The 15,234-nt window shown below is 41.4% G+C and overlaps 1 protein-coding gene and 1 long non-coding RNA gene across 2 annotated transcripts in view; one reads left to right on the plus strand and one right to left on the minus strand.

The window, feature by feature from the left end:
* LOC309370847 (putative lysosomal acid lipase/cholesteryl ester hydrolase) overlaps positions 1-14,056 on the plus strand; it is a 48,801-nt gene extending 34,745 nt beyond the window's left edge. The window contains exon 9 of the mRNA XM_081913013.1: positions 12,886-14,056. Coding sequence (XP_081769139.1) covers positions 12,886-13,119 — 234 coding nt within the window. The 3' untranslated portion in view covers positions 13,120-14,056. The remainder of the gene's footprint in view (positions 1-12,885) is intronic.
* The window catches only part of LOC309370888, a 238,162-nt gene that overhangs the window by 220,067 nt on the left and 2,861 nt on the right, over positions 1-15,234 (minus strand). The window lies entirely within an intron of this gene.

Below are 15,234 nucleotides of genomic sequence, written 5' to 3' on the forward strand. Positions count from 1 at the left end.
AGAACATCCCCAGCACTGGTGAAGCTGCATTTGCAGACATGGAGGCTGCTGAAGAGGCTGTTGCAGCAGAAGGAGTATCTTCAAGAGCAGGTTTTCAACACAAACAAGATGGGCCTGTTCTGGAAGAAGATGCCTGAGCAGACCTACATTGCCAAAGCAGAGCAGTTAGCCCTTTGATTTAAAGCTGTGAAGAATTAACACAATGGATACTGATCTGCTTTCTCCAAGAAGCTGCTCAAACATCTGATTGGTGTTCTGTACTCTAAACAGAAGCTTATAAAGGAGGAACTCTCTGCACTGGACAACTCTGTCAGGAATCACCCAGCTTGGCAAGAGTTCCACAATGAAAAAAACAAACCATTTACCACTCTCAACTAGAATTACTGAAAAAACAGAAAAACAAAAAAACCTCTAACCTTCCCAACCTACAGGCTACTCATCAAAATAACAAGATCAACAATATTGTCAATCTCTCTCAGCAAACAGTCAGCCCAGCCGAGGAATCTTTAAAATTTGTTCTATCAGGTATATGAAGACGAGCAGCAAAGTCAGTCCTCAGGGAATGTGCAGGCGACCTTGGAATGGACAGCTCATGGAAGAACCCCAACCAGACCTAAGGGGATGTCTCGGGAAGTGTGCTGTCTCCCCGGGGCTAAGATCCAAGATGTAACTGAACGACTGCAAGGAATCTTAAAACCCACTGACAAATACCCCTTCCTCTTGGTTCATGTGGGAACCAATGACACTACAAGCAATAGCCTGTAGAAGATCAGAAGATCAAAAGATCAAAAGAGATTACGAGGATCAAAAGAGATTACGAGGCTCTGGGCCGGAAAAGATCAAAAGATCAAAAGAAGATCAAAAGAGATTATGAGGCTCTGGGCCGGAAAATAAAGCAATTAAATGCACAAATTGTCATCTCATCTGTCCTCCCAGTTGAATGACGTGGCCCAGGGAGAGAGGGAAAAATAGTGGAAGTGAACAACTGGCTTCGCAAATGGTGTAAACAGGAACGGTTTGGATTCTTAGATCACGGACTGCAGTTTCTTGAAGATGGACTTCTGGCAAGCGATGGGCTGCACCTCACAACGGTTGGGAGGAATGTTTTTGCCAAAAATCTCAGAAACCTCGTCAGGAGGGCTTTAAAGTGACTAATGTGGGGGAGGGAGACAGTGCTCCTGAAGGTAGGAGTCTATCAGTTGATGAAGATGATCATCCAAATGTCATAGACCAAATGGAGCAAACAGCACGCAGACCTAGTGGTGGGAGGAAAAAATCCTTAAATAAGAGACACGGGGGAATGATTAATGGACTTCAATGTCTGTACACTAATGCGCAAAGCATGGGAAATAAACAAGATGAGCTTGAGCTCTTGGTACAGCAAACTAAATATGACATAATAGGCATCACTGAAACCTGGTGGGATAAGTCCCATGATTGGAATGTAATAATGGAGGGATACAATCTATTTCAGAGAAACAGACCAGACAAGAAAGGAGGAGGAGTGGCGTTATATGTCAGGGGTGTGTACACCTGTGAAGAGATCCAAGATTTAGAACCTCAAAGCCAAAGTGAGAGCATTTGGGTCAAAATTAAGGGAGAGAAGAATAAAAGTGACCTCATTGTAGGAGTTTACTATAGATCCCCAAGCCAAACAGAGGGCATAGATGATGCCTTCCTGGAACAGATGGCCAAGCATGCAAAAGGAAGGGAGATAGTAGTAATGGGGGACTTCAATTACCCGGATATTTGTTGGATGTCAAACTCAGCCAAGAGCATAAGGTCAAACAGATTCCTCACTGGCCTTGCAGACAACTTCATTGTCCAGAAAGTGGGAGAAGCAACAAGAGGAAAAGCCATTTTAGATCTGGTCCTAACCAATGTTGATGACCTGGTTAGTGGGGTAGAAGTGGAATGATCATTAGGCATGAGTGATCATGCTCTTCTGAAGTTTACTATACAGCGGAAAGGAGCAGCCAAGCATACTAGGACTCAATTTCTTGACTTTAAGAAAGCCGACTTCACCCACAACTTAGGGAAGTGCTGGGTGAGATCCCATGGACAGTAATACTAAAAGGAAAGGGAGTTCATGATGGCTGGGAGTTTGATAAGAGGGAGATAGTAAAAGCACAACTTCAGGCAATACCAATGAGACGGAAACATGGAAGGTGCCTAAAGAAGCCAGGGTGGCTATCTAAAGAGCGTTTAACTGAGTTAAGATTAAAAAAGGATGTGTGCAAAAAATGGAAAAGGGGGGAAACCACCAAAGAGGAATTCAAACAAATAGCCAGCATGTGTAGACACAAAGTCAGAAAAGCTAAAGCACAGAATGAACTCAGGCTTGCTAGAGAGGTTAAAAGCAACAAAAAAAGGCTTTTATGGGTATGTTCGTAGCAAAAGGAAGAACAAAGAAACAGTGGGGTCACTCAGAGGAGAAGATGGTGAAATGCAAACAGGGGACACAGAAAGGGCTGAACTCCTCAATGCCTTTTTTGCCTCAGTCTTCTCCGATAAAGAAAACAATGCCCGACCTGAAGAATTTGGAGCAAATGATTCAGCAGAGGAAACACAGCCCAGAATAACTAAGGAGATAGTACAAGAATACTTGGCTAGTCTAGATGTATTCAAGTCTCCAGGACCAGATGAACTTTTTTTTTTTTTTTTTTATAAAAAATTTTATTAAGATTTTTTACAGATACATATTTAACAAACAGAATAGGTTTCATAACATCCTTTCATTCTATTGTGGACTCCCTCACGTCTCCCGCTTCCACTTTCATCATTAAAAACGAATTTTTCCAAGCAAATTATCATCTTGTTTATGCTCTTAAGTGCAATATTTAGGTTAAACTCAAATAAAAAATTATAATTTAATGGTAGACAGTTATTTCTGCTCTGGCTTCCTTGTTAGGATTCAACCAAATTACAGTACTTTTGTAAATAAATCTTAAATTTCTTCCAGTCTTCTTCAACCCTCTCCTCTCCCAGGTCGCGGATTCTGCCAGTCATCTCAGCCAGTTGCATATAGTCCATCAGCTGCATCTGCCATTCTTCCAGTGTGGGTAGATCTTGGGTTTTCCAGCTCTTAGCAATAAGTATCCTTGCCGCCGTTGTAGCGTACATAAAAAATGTTCTGTCCTTCTTTAACACGTTCTGGCCGACCATGCCCAGAAGGAAGGCCTCTGGTTTCTTGGTGAAGGTATACTTAAATACCTTTTTTAACTCATTGTATATCATTTCCCAAAAGGCCTTCACTTTAGGGCAGGTCCACCAGAGGTGAAAGAATGTTCCTTCATTTTCCTTACATTTCCAACATTTGTTATCAGACGAATGGTATATTTTAGCCAATTTCACTGGGGTCATGTACCATCTATATATCATTTTCATTACATTTTCCTTCAGAGCATTACATGCTGTGAAGTTCAGCCCGGTGGTCCATAACCTTTCCCAGTCCTCAAACATAATGTTGTGCCCAATATCCTGGGCCCACTTTATCATAGCCGATTTAACCAATTCGTCTTGTGTATTCCATTTCAGCAGCAAGTTATACATTTTTGAAAGTACCTTGGTCTTAGGTTCTAGCAGTTCTGTTTCCAGTTTCGATTTCTCCACCTGGAATCCTAACTTTTTATCAATCTTAAACACTTCCTTAATCTGAGCATAGTGTAACCAGTCTCGCACTTTATCTTTCATTTTCTCTAAACTCTGCAGTTTCCAATTGTCTCCATCCCTTTCTAGTATTTCCCAATATTTTGGCCAATTGGCCTCCATATTGGGTCTTTTTCGGGCCTTAGCCTCCAAAGGTGACAGCCACCTCGGTGTTTTGTTTTCTAATAAGTCTTTGTATCTTGTCCAGACATTAAATATTGCTTTTCTGACAATATGGTTCTTAAAGACCTTGTTGATCTTAACCTTGTCGTACCATAAATATGCATGCCATCCAAATGCATTGTTAAAACCTTCCAAATCCAGCACATCCGTGTCCTCCAGAAGTAGCCAGTCTTTTAGCCAGCAGAAAGCTGCGGCTTCATAGTACAACTTTAAGTCTGGCAGGGCAAAGCCCCCTCTTTCTTTTGCGTCCGTTAATATCTTAAACTTAATTCTGGGCTTTTTGCCCTGCCAGACAAATTTGGAGATATCTTTCTGCCACTTCCGGAAGCACTCCGTTTTATCTACAATCTGCAATGTCTGAAACAAAAATAACATTTTTGGCAATACATTCATCTTAATAGCAGCTATTCGACCTAACAATGAAAGTTTCAATTTTGACCAGCTATCCAAGTCTCTCTTAATTTCAGACCAACATTTTTCATAATTATCTTTAAACAGACTCAAATTCTTTGCTGTTATGTTTACCCCTAGGTATTTAACTTTCTTAACCACAGTTAACTCTGTCTCTCTCTGAAACCGTTCCGACTCAATATCTGTCAAGTTTTTTCCCAACACCTTGGTTTTTTGCTTATTTAGTTTAAATCCCGCCACCCGACCAAAATCTTGGATTAGTTGTAGTACTCTTTTCGTACTAGATTCTGGCTCCTGTAATGTCAGAACTAAGTCATCTGCAAACGCTTTAAGTTTGTATTGTTTCGCTCCGACCTGTATCCCTTCCACCAACCTGTCCCCTCTAATCGTGTTCAAGAGCACCTCCAGGACCGAAATAAATAATAACGGGGAAATCGGACAGCCTTGTCGTGTTCCTTTTTCAATTTTAAACTCTTCTGTAACCACATTGTTAACTATCAGTTTAGCCTTTTGTTCTGAATATATTGCATCAATCCCATTCTCAAACCCCCGGCCCACTCCCATTTCTTTTAAATTCCCTTTCATAAACTTCCAGGATATGTTGTCAAAGGCCTTCTCCGCGTCTATAAAAATTAAAACAGCTTTAGTATTTATGTCTGTTTGTAAAAGCTCCAATATATCTATAATGTTCCTTGTATTAGCAGACATATGTCTACCTGGGAGAAAGCCTGCCTGGTCTTTATGGATTACTTTGTTTAAAACCCTCTTGAATCTACTTGCCAAAACGTCTGCAAATATTTTGTAATCCACATTTAAAAGGGAGATGGGACGGTAGTTCTTAAGCTGTGTCTTTTCAGTTTCCGATTTTGGTATCAATGTGATGAAAGCTTCTTTCCACGATTCTGGCGCCTTCTTCCCCTCTAAAATTTCATTGCTGACCTCCATCAGTGGTTGTATCAAATAGTCTTTCAATGTCTTATAGTACTTGGAGGTCAGCCCGTCTGGTCCTGGTGATTTGCCCTGTTTCATGTTTTGGATGGCCTGCTCAATCTCTTGTCGTGTTATTTTGCCATTCAGAATTGATCTATTTTCTTCTGACAACTTTGCCAGTCCATTTGTCTTTAAAAATTGTTTAATCGCTGCTTCATCTTGTGGCCCTTGAGTGTATAATTTTTTGAAATATCTCTGGAAACACTTTCTAATCTCTCCGGGGTTCTGGATACATCTTCCTTCAATCTCTAAGTTTGTCACTGTGTTTAACTTTTGTCTCCTCTTCAACTGCCAAGCTAGCAGTTTTCCACATTTATTAGCCGACTCAAAAGTTTTTTGTTTCATTAGTTTGATTTTCCATTCTATTTCCTGATTTATCAGTTTGCAGTATTGTGCTTGGTAAAGTTTGATTTCTCTCAGAATCGGCTGAGACTTCGGATTAAGTCTTAACTTCTTCTCCAACTCCTTGATTTTTTCCAAAATTTTATCTTTCCTTTCGTTTTGTTTCCTTTTCTTTACCGTGTTCTGTTGTATCAGGAACCCCCTCATCACGGCCTTACTTGCGTCCCAGATAGTTCTTTTTTCCACTGTGGTGTTCATATTGATCTCAAAATAATCCTTTAGAGCTTTTTGGGCCTTCTTAGTAATCTCCTGATCTCTAAACAGGCCATCATTCATCTTCCATCTGAAGGAACCGGTTGGAATCAGTGTCATGTCCATTCTCAGTGCGTTATGGTCGGAGCATGTCTTTGGGCAGATTTCCACCTTTCTGATCTTAGGTGCCAGACCTCTAGTTATCCATATCTGGTCGATTCTTGTCCAAGTCAGTTGGGCTTCAGAGAAAAATGTTCCTTCCCTTCCCAAGGGGTTTCTCACTCTCCAAATGTCAATCCAGTCCATATTGTCTGTCATTTCAAAGAAGGTCTTTGGTAGTCTCCCATCTTTAGAAATTTTTTGGCTCTGTGACTTATCCATGTTGGTTGATACCACTCCATTCATATCTCCCATCATAATGATGTTGTTGTAGTCCAGATAGTCCAGCATAGTCTCATGCAACTTCTTATAGAATTCCGATTTTCCTTCATTTGGAGCATAAATTCCTAATATCAGTATTTTTTCCCCTTGATGTTGTATTTCTATCGCCAAAATTCTTCCATGCTCATCTTTAAACAGAAATTTAGGTGAAAGGCTCTCTTTTGCATAAATTACCACACCTCTCTTTTTAACTGTATCCGAAGATATAAATTCCTGACCAAGTCTTTTATTTATTAACACTTTTCTGTGGAGCCTTGTCACATGTGTTTCCTGTAAGCAAATAATGTCCAAATGTTCCTTTTTTAAAATGTGAAAGATTTTTCTCCTTTTTCCTGGAATGTTACAGCCATTTATGTTCCAGCTCAAAAGTTGCAGAGACATCCTGAATATATCTGGTTATTCTTGCTGTGGGGGTACCTTATTCTCAGATTTTTGGGGGTCCGAGGGTGCAGGAACCCCCGGAGGTTCAGGCCCTGGGGGTAATCCAAGTCCCTTATGAAGATCTTCTCCGTGTGCCACCAAAAACTTGTCTCTATCCTCCGGCGTTCTAATTTTGGTCTTCCTCCCTCTGAAAGTAAACGATAAACCTTGGGGAAACTCCCACCTGAAGATGATTGAGTTGCTCCTTAGCAATTTTACTAATTCCGAGTAGTCTGCTCGAAGATCCAACAGCTGTTTAGGAATATCCTTATAAATTTCAATTCTTTTGTCCAAAATATCCAGTGACTTTCCGTAGTGCAGGCCTAGAATCTTGTCCCTTTCCTCCTTTGATCTCAATATTATCAAACAGTCTCTGGGCTTCTCCTTCTTTATAAGTCTTCCAAGCCTGAAAGCAGATAGTATTTTAAAGTCTTTTTCTTCTAAGTTCCAAAACTTGGAAAATTCTTTGGTAAGGAACTCAGTTAAGTTACCTTCTTCCACTTCTGGAATTGAGCGTATCCTTAAATTGGCCTCCCTGTTCCGAAGTTCTGTCATAGAAAAGTAGATCTGGTGTTCTCCTACTTGTTTGCTGAGTGGTCTTACTTCTTTTTCAAGCTGTCCCAATCTTTGGCTAGTGTCTTCCGCCAGTTTCCGATTTTCACCTACAGCCTCCTTCAATTCTCCAATAGATTGAACATTCTGTGCAACTTGTCCAGTTAGTCTATTTAAACTTTCTGTGTTTAAGTCAATTTTAGCTGATTGCTGGTCAGCCTTTCTGTCCAGAGCCTCCAATTTTTCAAAAATTTTCTCCAAAATAGTGCCACTTGCTCCTGAGGCCATATCTTCCAGTTGTAATTCCTCAGTTTCTCCCTCCCCTGATTGTAGCAGGGAAGCCGCTTCTGCCTCAGGAGGCAAAGTAGTAGGCAAAGCAGGCACAGATGATCTACGCTGTGAGACTGTCGGTAAAGTTAACGTTGTTTGTCTGGTTCTTCCCCTTTTTCTTGTTCCACTCATTCCAAAGTAATCTAAAAACCAAGGTCAAACTGAATTGTTCCCATGAGAAAGTAAGAGCCCAGATGGTAACACTCAAACAGGAGGCCGGGAAAGAGAAAGTAAAACAAAGTCACTGCTGTAAATCCAAAAATCCTCTAGGTGGAGCTTAGAATGTCTTTGGGGAGGAAGTCCAATCCAATTAAAATTAGTAAGTCTGAATTGATCTCCAAAGATCTTCACAAAGATAAATTTTAGCAGAGTTAAAACTTAAAGCCAAACATTGTTTCCAAAAGTGCTTAGACCACAAGTGTTTCAAAGTAACAAATTCAAACTCAGTATGTTCCAAAGTTCAGATTCAAAGTATCCAAAGCCTGCAGACTGACTGCTCAGTTACTCAGGCAGCTCCAGTTCCTGGGTTTCTTACTTTTATTTGTAATCCAATAGATCAACAGAGGACAGGTATCCTTGTCTCAATGAAGGTCCAAAAATCAGCCACTTAAAGTCTTTAAATCAGCCAGAAACAACAGTTTAAATAGGTGCCAGATCAGTCAATGCAAAACGTTACTCTTTGTCTCCACTCCTCCTGCTCTTTACTTTCAAGTTCAGTGTCAGCGGAAGACGGACTTCCTGTTTTTCGTCACTCCGCTTTCAGCCAAATTCACAATTTTTAGAGGCTTTAGAAGTATATTGTCCAAATTACTCACGGGTTGTTGCTTTCCAAAGTTAGCAGTTTCAAGAAGAAAGGTCAGCGCTCACCGGCAACAGCGACGCGGCTTCGCTCCGTTGATCGCGCAACGACCCACAGCGCCGCTACCCCCTCCGCGGTCCGGAGCCCCTTACGGGGTCCCTTCGTCATTTTAGGGGCTGCTTTTGGCGCCCGCCGGGTCTCAGGACCACAGGCTTCTGCTGCCTGTGGTTTTTCTGGATGGGTCCCCGTTTCGCCGTAGCGGGCGACCCGTTTCGACGGAGCTACCCTCTCCCGTTCAGGAGCTGGCAGCCATTGCCGTTCGCGCCGCCTCCGGAAGTCAGGACCAGATGAACTGCATCCAAGAGTATTAAAAGAACTGGCAGATGTGATCTCAGAACCACTGGCAGTCATCTTTGAGAATTCCTGGAGAACAGGCAAAGTCCCGGCAGACTGGAGGAGGGCAAATGTTGTCCCTATTTTCAAAAAGGGGAAAAGAGAGGGCCCAAATAATTACCGCCCAGTCAGTCTGACATCAATACCAGGGAAGATTCTGGAGCAGATCATTAAGCAAACAGTCTGTGAGCACCTAGAAAGGAATGCTGTGATCACCAATAGTCAGCATGGATTTCTGAAAAATAAGTCATGTCAGACTAACCTGATCTCGTTTTTTGACAGAATTACAAACCTGGTAGATGAAGGGAACGCAGTGGATGTAGCCTACCTTGATTTCAGCAAGGCATTTGACAAGGTGCCCCATGATATTCTTGTAAAGAAGCTGGTAAAATGCGGTCTTGACTATGCTACCACTCAGTGAATTTGTAACTGGCTGACTGACCGAACCCAAAGGGTGCTCATCAATGGTTCCTCTTCATCCTGGAGAAGAGTGACTAGTGGGGTGCCACAGGGTGCTGTCTTGGGCCCGGTCTTATTCAACATCTTTATCAACGACTTGGATGATGGACTCAAGGGCATCCTGATCAAATTTGCAGATGACACCAAACTGGGAGGGGTGGCTAACACCCCAGAGGACAGGATCACACTTCAAAACGACCTTGACAGATTAGAGAACTGGGGCAAAACAAACAAGATGAATTTTAACAGGGAGAAATGTAAAGTATTGCACTTGGGCAAAAAAACCGAGAGGCACAAATACAAGATGGGTGACACCTGGCTTGAGAGCAGTACATGTGAAAAGGAGCTAGGAGTCTTGGTTGACCACAAACTTGACATGAGCCAACAGTGTGACGCGGCAGCTAAAAAAGCCAATGCAATTCTGGGCTGCATCAATAGGAGTATAGCATCTAGATCAAGGGAAGTAATAGTGCCACTGTATTCTGCTCTGGTCACACCTCACCTGGAGTACTGTGTCCAGTTCTGGGCACCACAGTTCAAGAAGGACACTGACAAACTGGAACGTTTCCAGAGGAGGGCAACCAAAATGGTCAAAGGCCTGGAAACGATGCCTTATGAGGAACGGCTAAGGGAGCTGGGCATGTTTAGCCTGGAGAAGAGGAGGTTAAGGGGTGATATGATAGCCATGTTCAAATATATAAAAGGATGTCACATAGAGGAGGGAGAAAGGTTGTTTTCTGCTGCTCCAGAGAAGCGGACACGGAGCAATGGTTCCAAACTACAAGAAAGAAGATTCCACCTAAACATTAGGAAGAACTTCCTGACAGTAAGAGCTGTTCGACAGTGGAATTTGCTGCCAAGGAGTGTGGTGGAGTCTCTTTCTTTGGAGGTCTTTAAGCAGAGGCTTGACAACCATATGTCAGGAGTGCTCTGATGGTGTTTCCTGCTTGGCAGGGGGTTGGACTCGATGGCCCTTGTGGTCTCTTCCAACTCTATGATTCTATGATTCAGCCCTTTCACACGGACTTTCAACACACACAAGGACAAGACAAAGTAGAACAAACAACATCTCCACAACACAACATCTCTCAGCCTACTGGGGAACAACCACCACCTTCCCAACACATTAATGAACAGAACATTGACCACCAGCTACCACCGAATAAATGCTACACAAAAAGGGACTCCAGATGGACCCCTCCTGATGAATGCAATACCACACTAGATCTGTACATCAATTCCTTCTGCCACAGAATCCAAACGGATGTGACCAGAAAACACCATTGCTTACAACAGAATCTTAACCATGCTGAAAGGAGAGCTATAGATAATCTCAGGAAGAACCCAGACATTATGATTAAAGAGGCGGAGAAGGGTGGAGCTGTCATCACTATGAACAAAACTGATTATATCCCGGAGGCTCACAGACAACTTTCCAGTACAGCCTTTTACATAAAATTGGACTAACACACCAGTGGAACCTAGACCAGGAACTTTCTATCTTCTACCTAAAATACACAAACCAGGAAATCCAGGACACCCCATCATCTCAGGTACTGGCACTATTACAGTGTGTGTTTCTGGTTATATGGACTCTTTTCTGAAACCGTATGCCATCAGTGCTCCCAGCTACGTACATGACACCACAGATTTTCTGAGGAAAATACAATTTTTTAATAATCTTCTTAACAATACTATACTAGCCACTATGGATGTGGAATCTCTTTATACCAACATCCCACACAATGATGTTTTGCAAGCCATAAGGAACACCATTTCAGATAAAACCACAGTGGACTTTGCTACCAAACTCTGCCATTTTGTCCTTACCCACAACCACTTCAAATTTGGTGATGACATGTTCCTCCAGATCAGTGGCACAGCAATGGGCCCCACAGTATGTCAACATCTTCATGACAGATTTGGAACAACGTTTCCTAACCTCCTACCACTCAAACTTCTCTTGTACCTGCAATACATTAACAGTATTTTTATTATCTGGACACATGGTCAACAGACCCTGGACACCTTCCACCAGACATTCAATGGCTTTCACCCCACCATCAACATAACTATGAACCAATCTATGCAATAAATACATTTTTTGGACACTACTATAAAAATACAAGATGGGTGTATGGATACCACCTTATACTATAAATCAACTGACCAACAAACATATCTACATGCTTCTAGCTACCATTCCAAACATCCCAAACAATCCATTGTATATAGCCAGGCCCTACATCACAGCCACATCTGCTCCAACTCTACAAACAGAGATTCTCACCGAAGAGATCCACAGCAAACCATTTTAGAACTAGAATATCTGCCTGATAAAGTTAAACAACAGATCAACAGAGGCAGACCCATAGAAAACTTGATGCAAGACAGACTCAAAAAAGAAAATAACAGAACACTACTAGTAATCACATACAGCTCCCAAGTTAAAACAGTTCAACGCAGCCTCAGAGATCTATAACCTCTCCTAGATAATGATAGTTCTCTTTCTCAAGCTCTGGGAATAAGACCTTTCATTGCTTACAGACAACCACCCAATCTTAAACAACTTCTCACCCATACAGCAACAAGACTTAACATGGACACTGGTACCAGACCCTGCAATAAACCCAGATGCCAACTTTGCACCTGGACAACACCATTACTGGCCCCAACAACATCAAACATACCATCTCAGGACTATGTAATTGCTCATCTTCTAACATTGTGTATGCTATCAAATGCCAACAGTGCCCTTCAGCTCTCTATATTGGACAAACAGACCAAACCAAAGGGTAAATGGACATAAATCTGACATCAGGAATCACAAGGCAGAGAAACCAATAGGAGAACACTTCAATCTCCCAGGACATTCTATACAAGATCTCAAAGTAGCTGTCATATTACAAAAGAATTTCAGAAATAGACTGGAAAGAGAAGTTGCTGAATTATAACTTATTACCAAACTTAAAACCACGGAGAGACCTGGTCTGAATAGAGACATTGGATTCTTATCTCATTATACATGATAAAGCTATTTTTGGCCATCTCATCCCTTGCTTTTTCCTGTAAGACTAACTGCAGTCATTAACAGTCATCAACTGGTTTACCACACCTGTCAGCCAATCACCCATTCCCACCACCCTTCTGAGTAATACCCCTCCCCACCTTCTCACTATATATGAGAGTCTAGTGACTTCTGTTTCAGTGTATCTGAAGAAGTGTGCATGCACACGAAAGCTTATACCAATAACTAACTTAATTGGTCTCTAAGGTCCTACTGGAAGGAATTTTTTTTATTTTGCATCATTTTGCATTGAGCAGGCAGTGAATGCCATCAAGCCCGAAATTGTAAATGGATGCTGGTGCAACCTGTGGAAGGAATGTGTTCACAATTTCAAGTGATTTCAAGGAATTGTCCAAAGCTGGTTGGAGACTATGTATATTAACCAGGAAAGTGCACAATTTCCTCTTCATGGATGATGTGCACATTCTCTATGATGCCTTGCAAATCTGCACAACGTCCAGTTGTTATGCACATTAACAGCTCAACTTATATTCCCCATAATGTGTGTGTGTGTGTGTGTTTGCTTTGATCATGAAGTTTCTGCAAAGTCCTAACTTACAAACTATTTTTTAACCTGTTATTTCCCCCTCTCTTTTAGGAAACAGCACCTTCCTATGATATTAAAAAAATGACTGCTCCAACAGCTCTCTGGATTGGTGGGAACGACTTGGTTTCAACCCCAAAGAATATTGCCCGGTGGTTGCCTCAGGTCTCAAACTTAGTTTACCACAAGATGATTCCTGACTGGCAACACACAGATTTCTTCTTGGGCCTTGATGCTCTACAGCGCTTGTATGTAGAGATAATTGAGTTTATGCAGAATTATGAGTGAGTTTGGGATCCTGAAATAGTCCTCCAAGAAACCATCACCATCAGTCTATGATGATGATAACGACAACAACTATAACTACTCCATTTTTTTAAAAAAAATTCACCTTGGGGAAAATTCCCTATGTTTGTTCACACAAAATAATCCCTTTGGAAATAACATTTTTGAACTGATTATCATTATTTAAATCCATGCATTTTTAATGGAGGTGTTGAGACATAACTCAAGTGACTTCTAAAAACAGTAGTCATGAAGATAGGAACTCTGATCTTCCCAAACTTTGTTTTGCAGTGTGGGGTGGAGACAAGTTCTTTGCTAACATCTGTGGAATTGGCAATATGAAAACATGCTTTGGGTGGTATTGAACTAAGTTTTATGCAGAGTAGATCTGTTGAAATTAATGAACATGACTAAGTTGAATGCCACCCCCACTGCCCATCACAGAATTAGGAAGACATTCAGATGTTCCAAAACAGTAAATGAAAGCAACTTGGTATGTCACACTTACTGGAAGACTGGCACCTTGAGACCAAGCACAATTGGAAGTGACTTTCAATACCTGCACTGATGTCAGCTCCTAGTTGCTGGAATGCTGATTCTCAGGATGTATTAGACTACTGTCCTTGGTGGACCTTAGCTCAGTAGTAGAGCACTTGCTTCGCCCCAGGGAGGTTCCATGTTCTACCTGTAGTATCTCCAGGGAGGGGCAGGAAAGAGACACTTTGGAAACCCTGGAGAACTTCTGCCAGTCAGTGTAGAGCAGTGGGGGGGAGTGGATCTCATCAGCAGGCTGGAATGTTATCTCCAACTTTCAATCACCTGATGTCACAATGATGTGAGGTGATCAATTTTATTTGTTTTACTTTATGCACAATCAGGTGCTTGTGATGACTTGCAAAGCTCCATGTGTAACAGTAATCAATAAACACACAAGACATAACCAGCTGTACTTTTGAATAAATAAGGTATAATATTCATTGTATCAAATTGTAGATTTCAACGGAAGTCTCATAAAGTTCAACGGAAAAAAGCAGAAGACCCAGTGGATCAGTTCCTTCTCTAGTCAGTTCATGCATAAGGTTCATACATGTATAAGTATCTATTCCACCTGTTTGTTCATAGAGTCCAATAATCCACACGAAGGGTTGTTACAGTTCCACAGAATCCTTTCACAGAGTCTAAGACAAGGATTTCTGGAATATTAACCTTGTTTCACCGTCCTAGGCTTCATCAGTAGAACAGGCTCTAGGTAGTGCAAATAAATACAACATTGTAATCTCACATATTTTTACAGCAAAAATAATATAGAAACCATAAACAATTGTATATGCCATATGTAATATTACAGGATAGTGGATCTTATAGCATAGTAGTGGTGCAGTAAGCAGTGACTGGTACAAAGCAGGATTATATGGACAAGCACAATATCGGTTTGAGTAACAGGTGTTGGCAATCCACAGATACAAAATTTCTTTCTTAAAGTGACCCATATGGCACAACAGAAGTAAAGCAATCCATGCTCAGATGTTATACATGTAAACTCATACATAAATGTAATCAATTTTCAGATCTAAAGTAATAGCAGTCCACAGATACAATTCCCCCCCCCCGCAAAGTAATCCACTCGTCCTACAGAGATAAAACAATCTTAGACCATGCTCATTAGTACACATTCACAAAAAGCAGCTATAATCCATTTCAGTATTCAGACCTGAGGGATGCAAAGAATTCAATAAGAAAATGAACCTAGTTTATTTCTGCATGAGGATTTTTTTAGTTCATTCAATTCAATTTTTTAGTTCATTCGTCCAAATTACAAAAAATGTCAACTCATGAGTGATCCAGCAGAACTAGGAAACAGCTCTCAACTTTGTCCCTAGCCCACCGGAGATCATCAACCAGCACAACCAAGGCAGTTTCAGTCCCATGGTGAGGCCTGAATCCCGATTGGAAGGGATCCAAATGGTCCGCATCCTCCAGGCATGCTTGGAGTTGTTTGGCAACGACCCACTCAATCACCTTGCCCAAGAATGGTAGATTCGAGACTGGGTGATAGTTGGCCATATTGGCCGGGTCTACATATTTTTTTTAAGAAGCTGTTTAATAACCACCTCTTTC

The sequence above is a fragment of the Podarcis melisellensis genome, assembly GCF_964234715.1.
Source record: "Podarcis melisellensis genome assembly, chromosome: 5".
NCBI lineage: Eukaryota > Metazoa > Chordata > Lepidosauria > Squamata > Lacertidae > Podarcis > Podarcis melisellensis.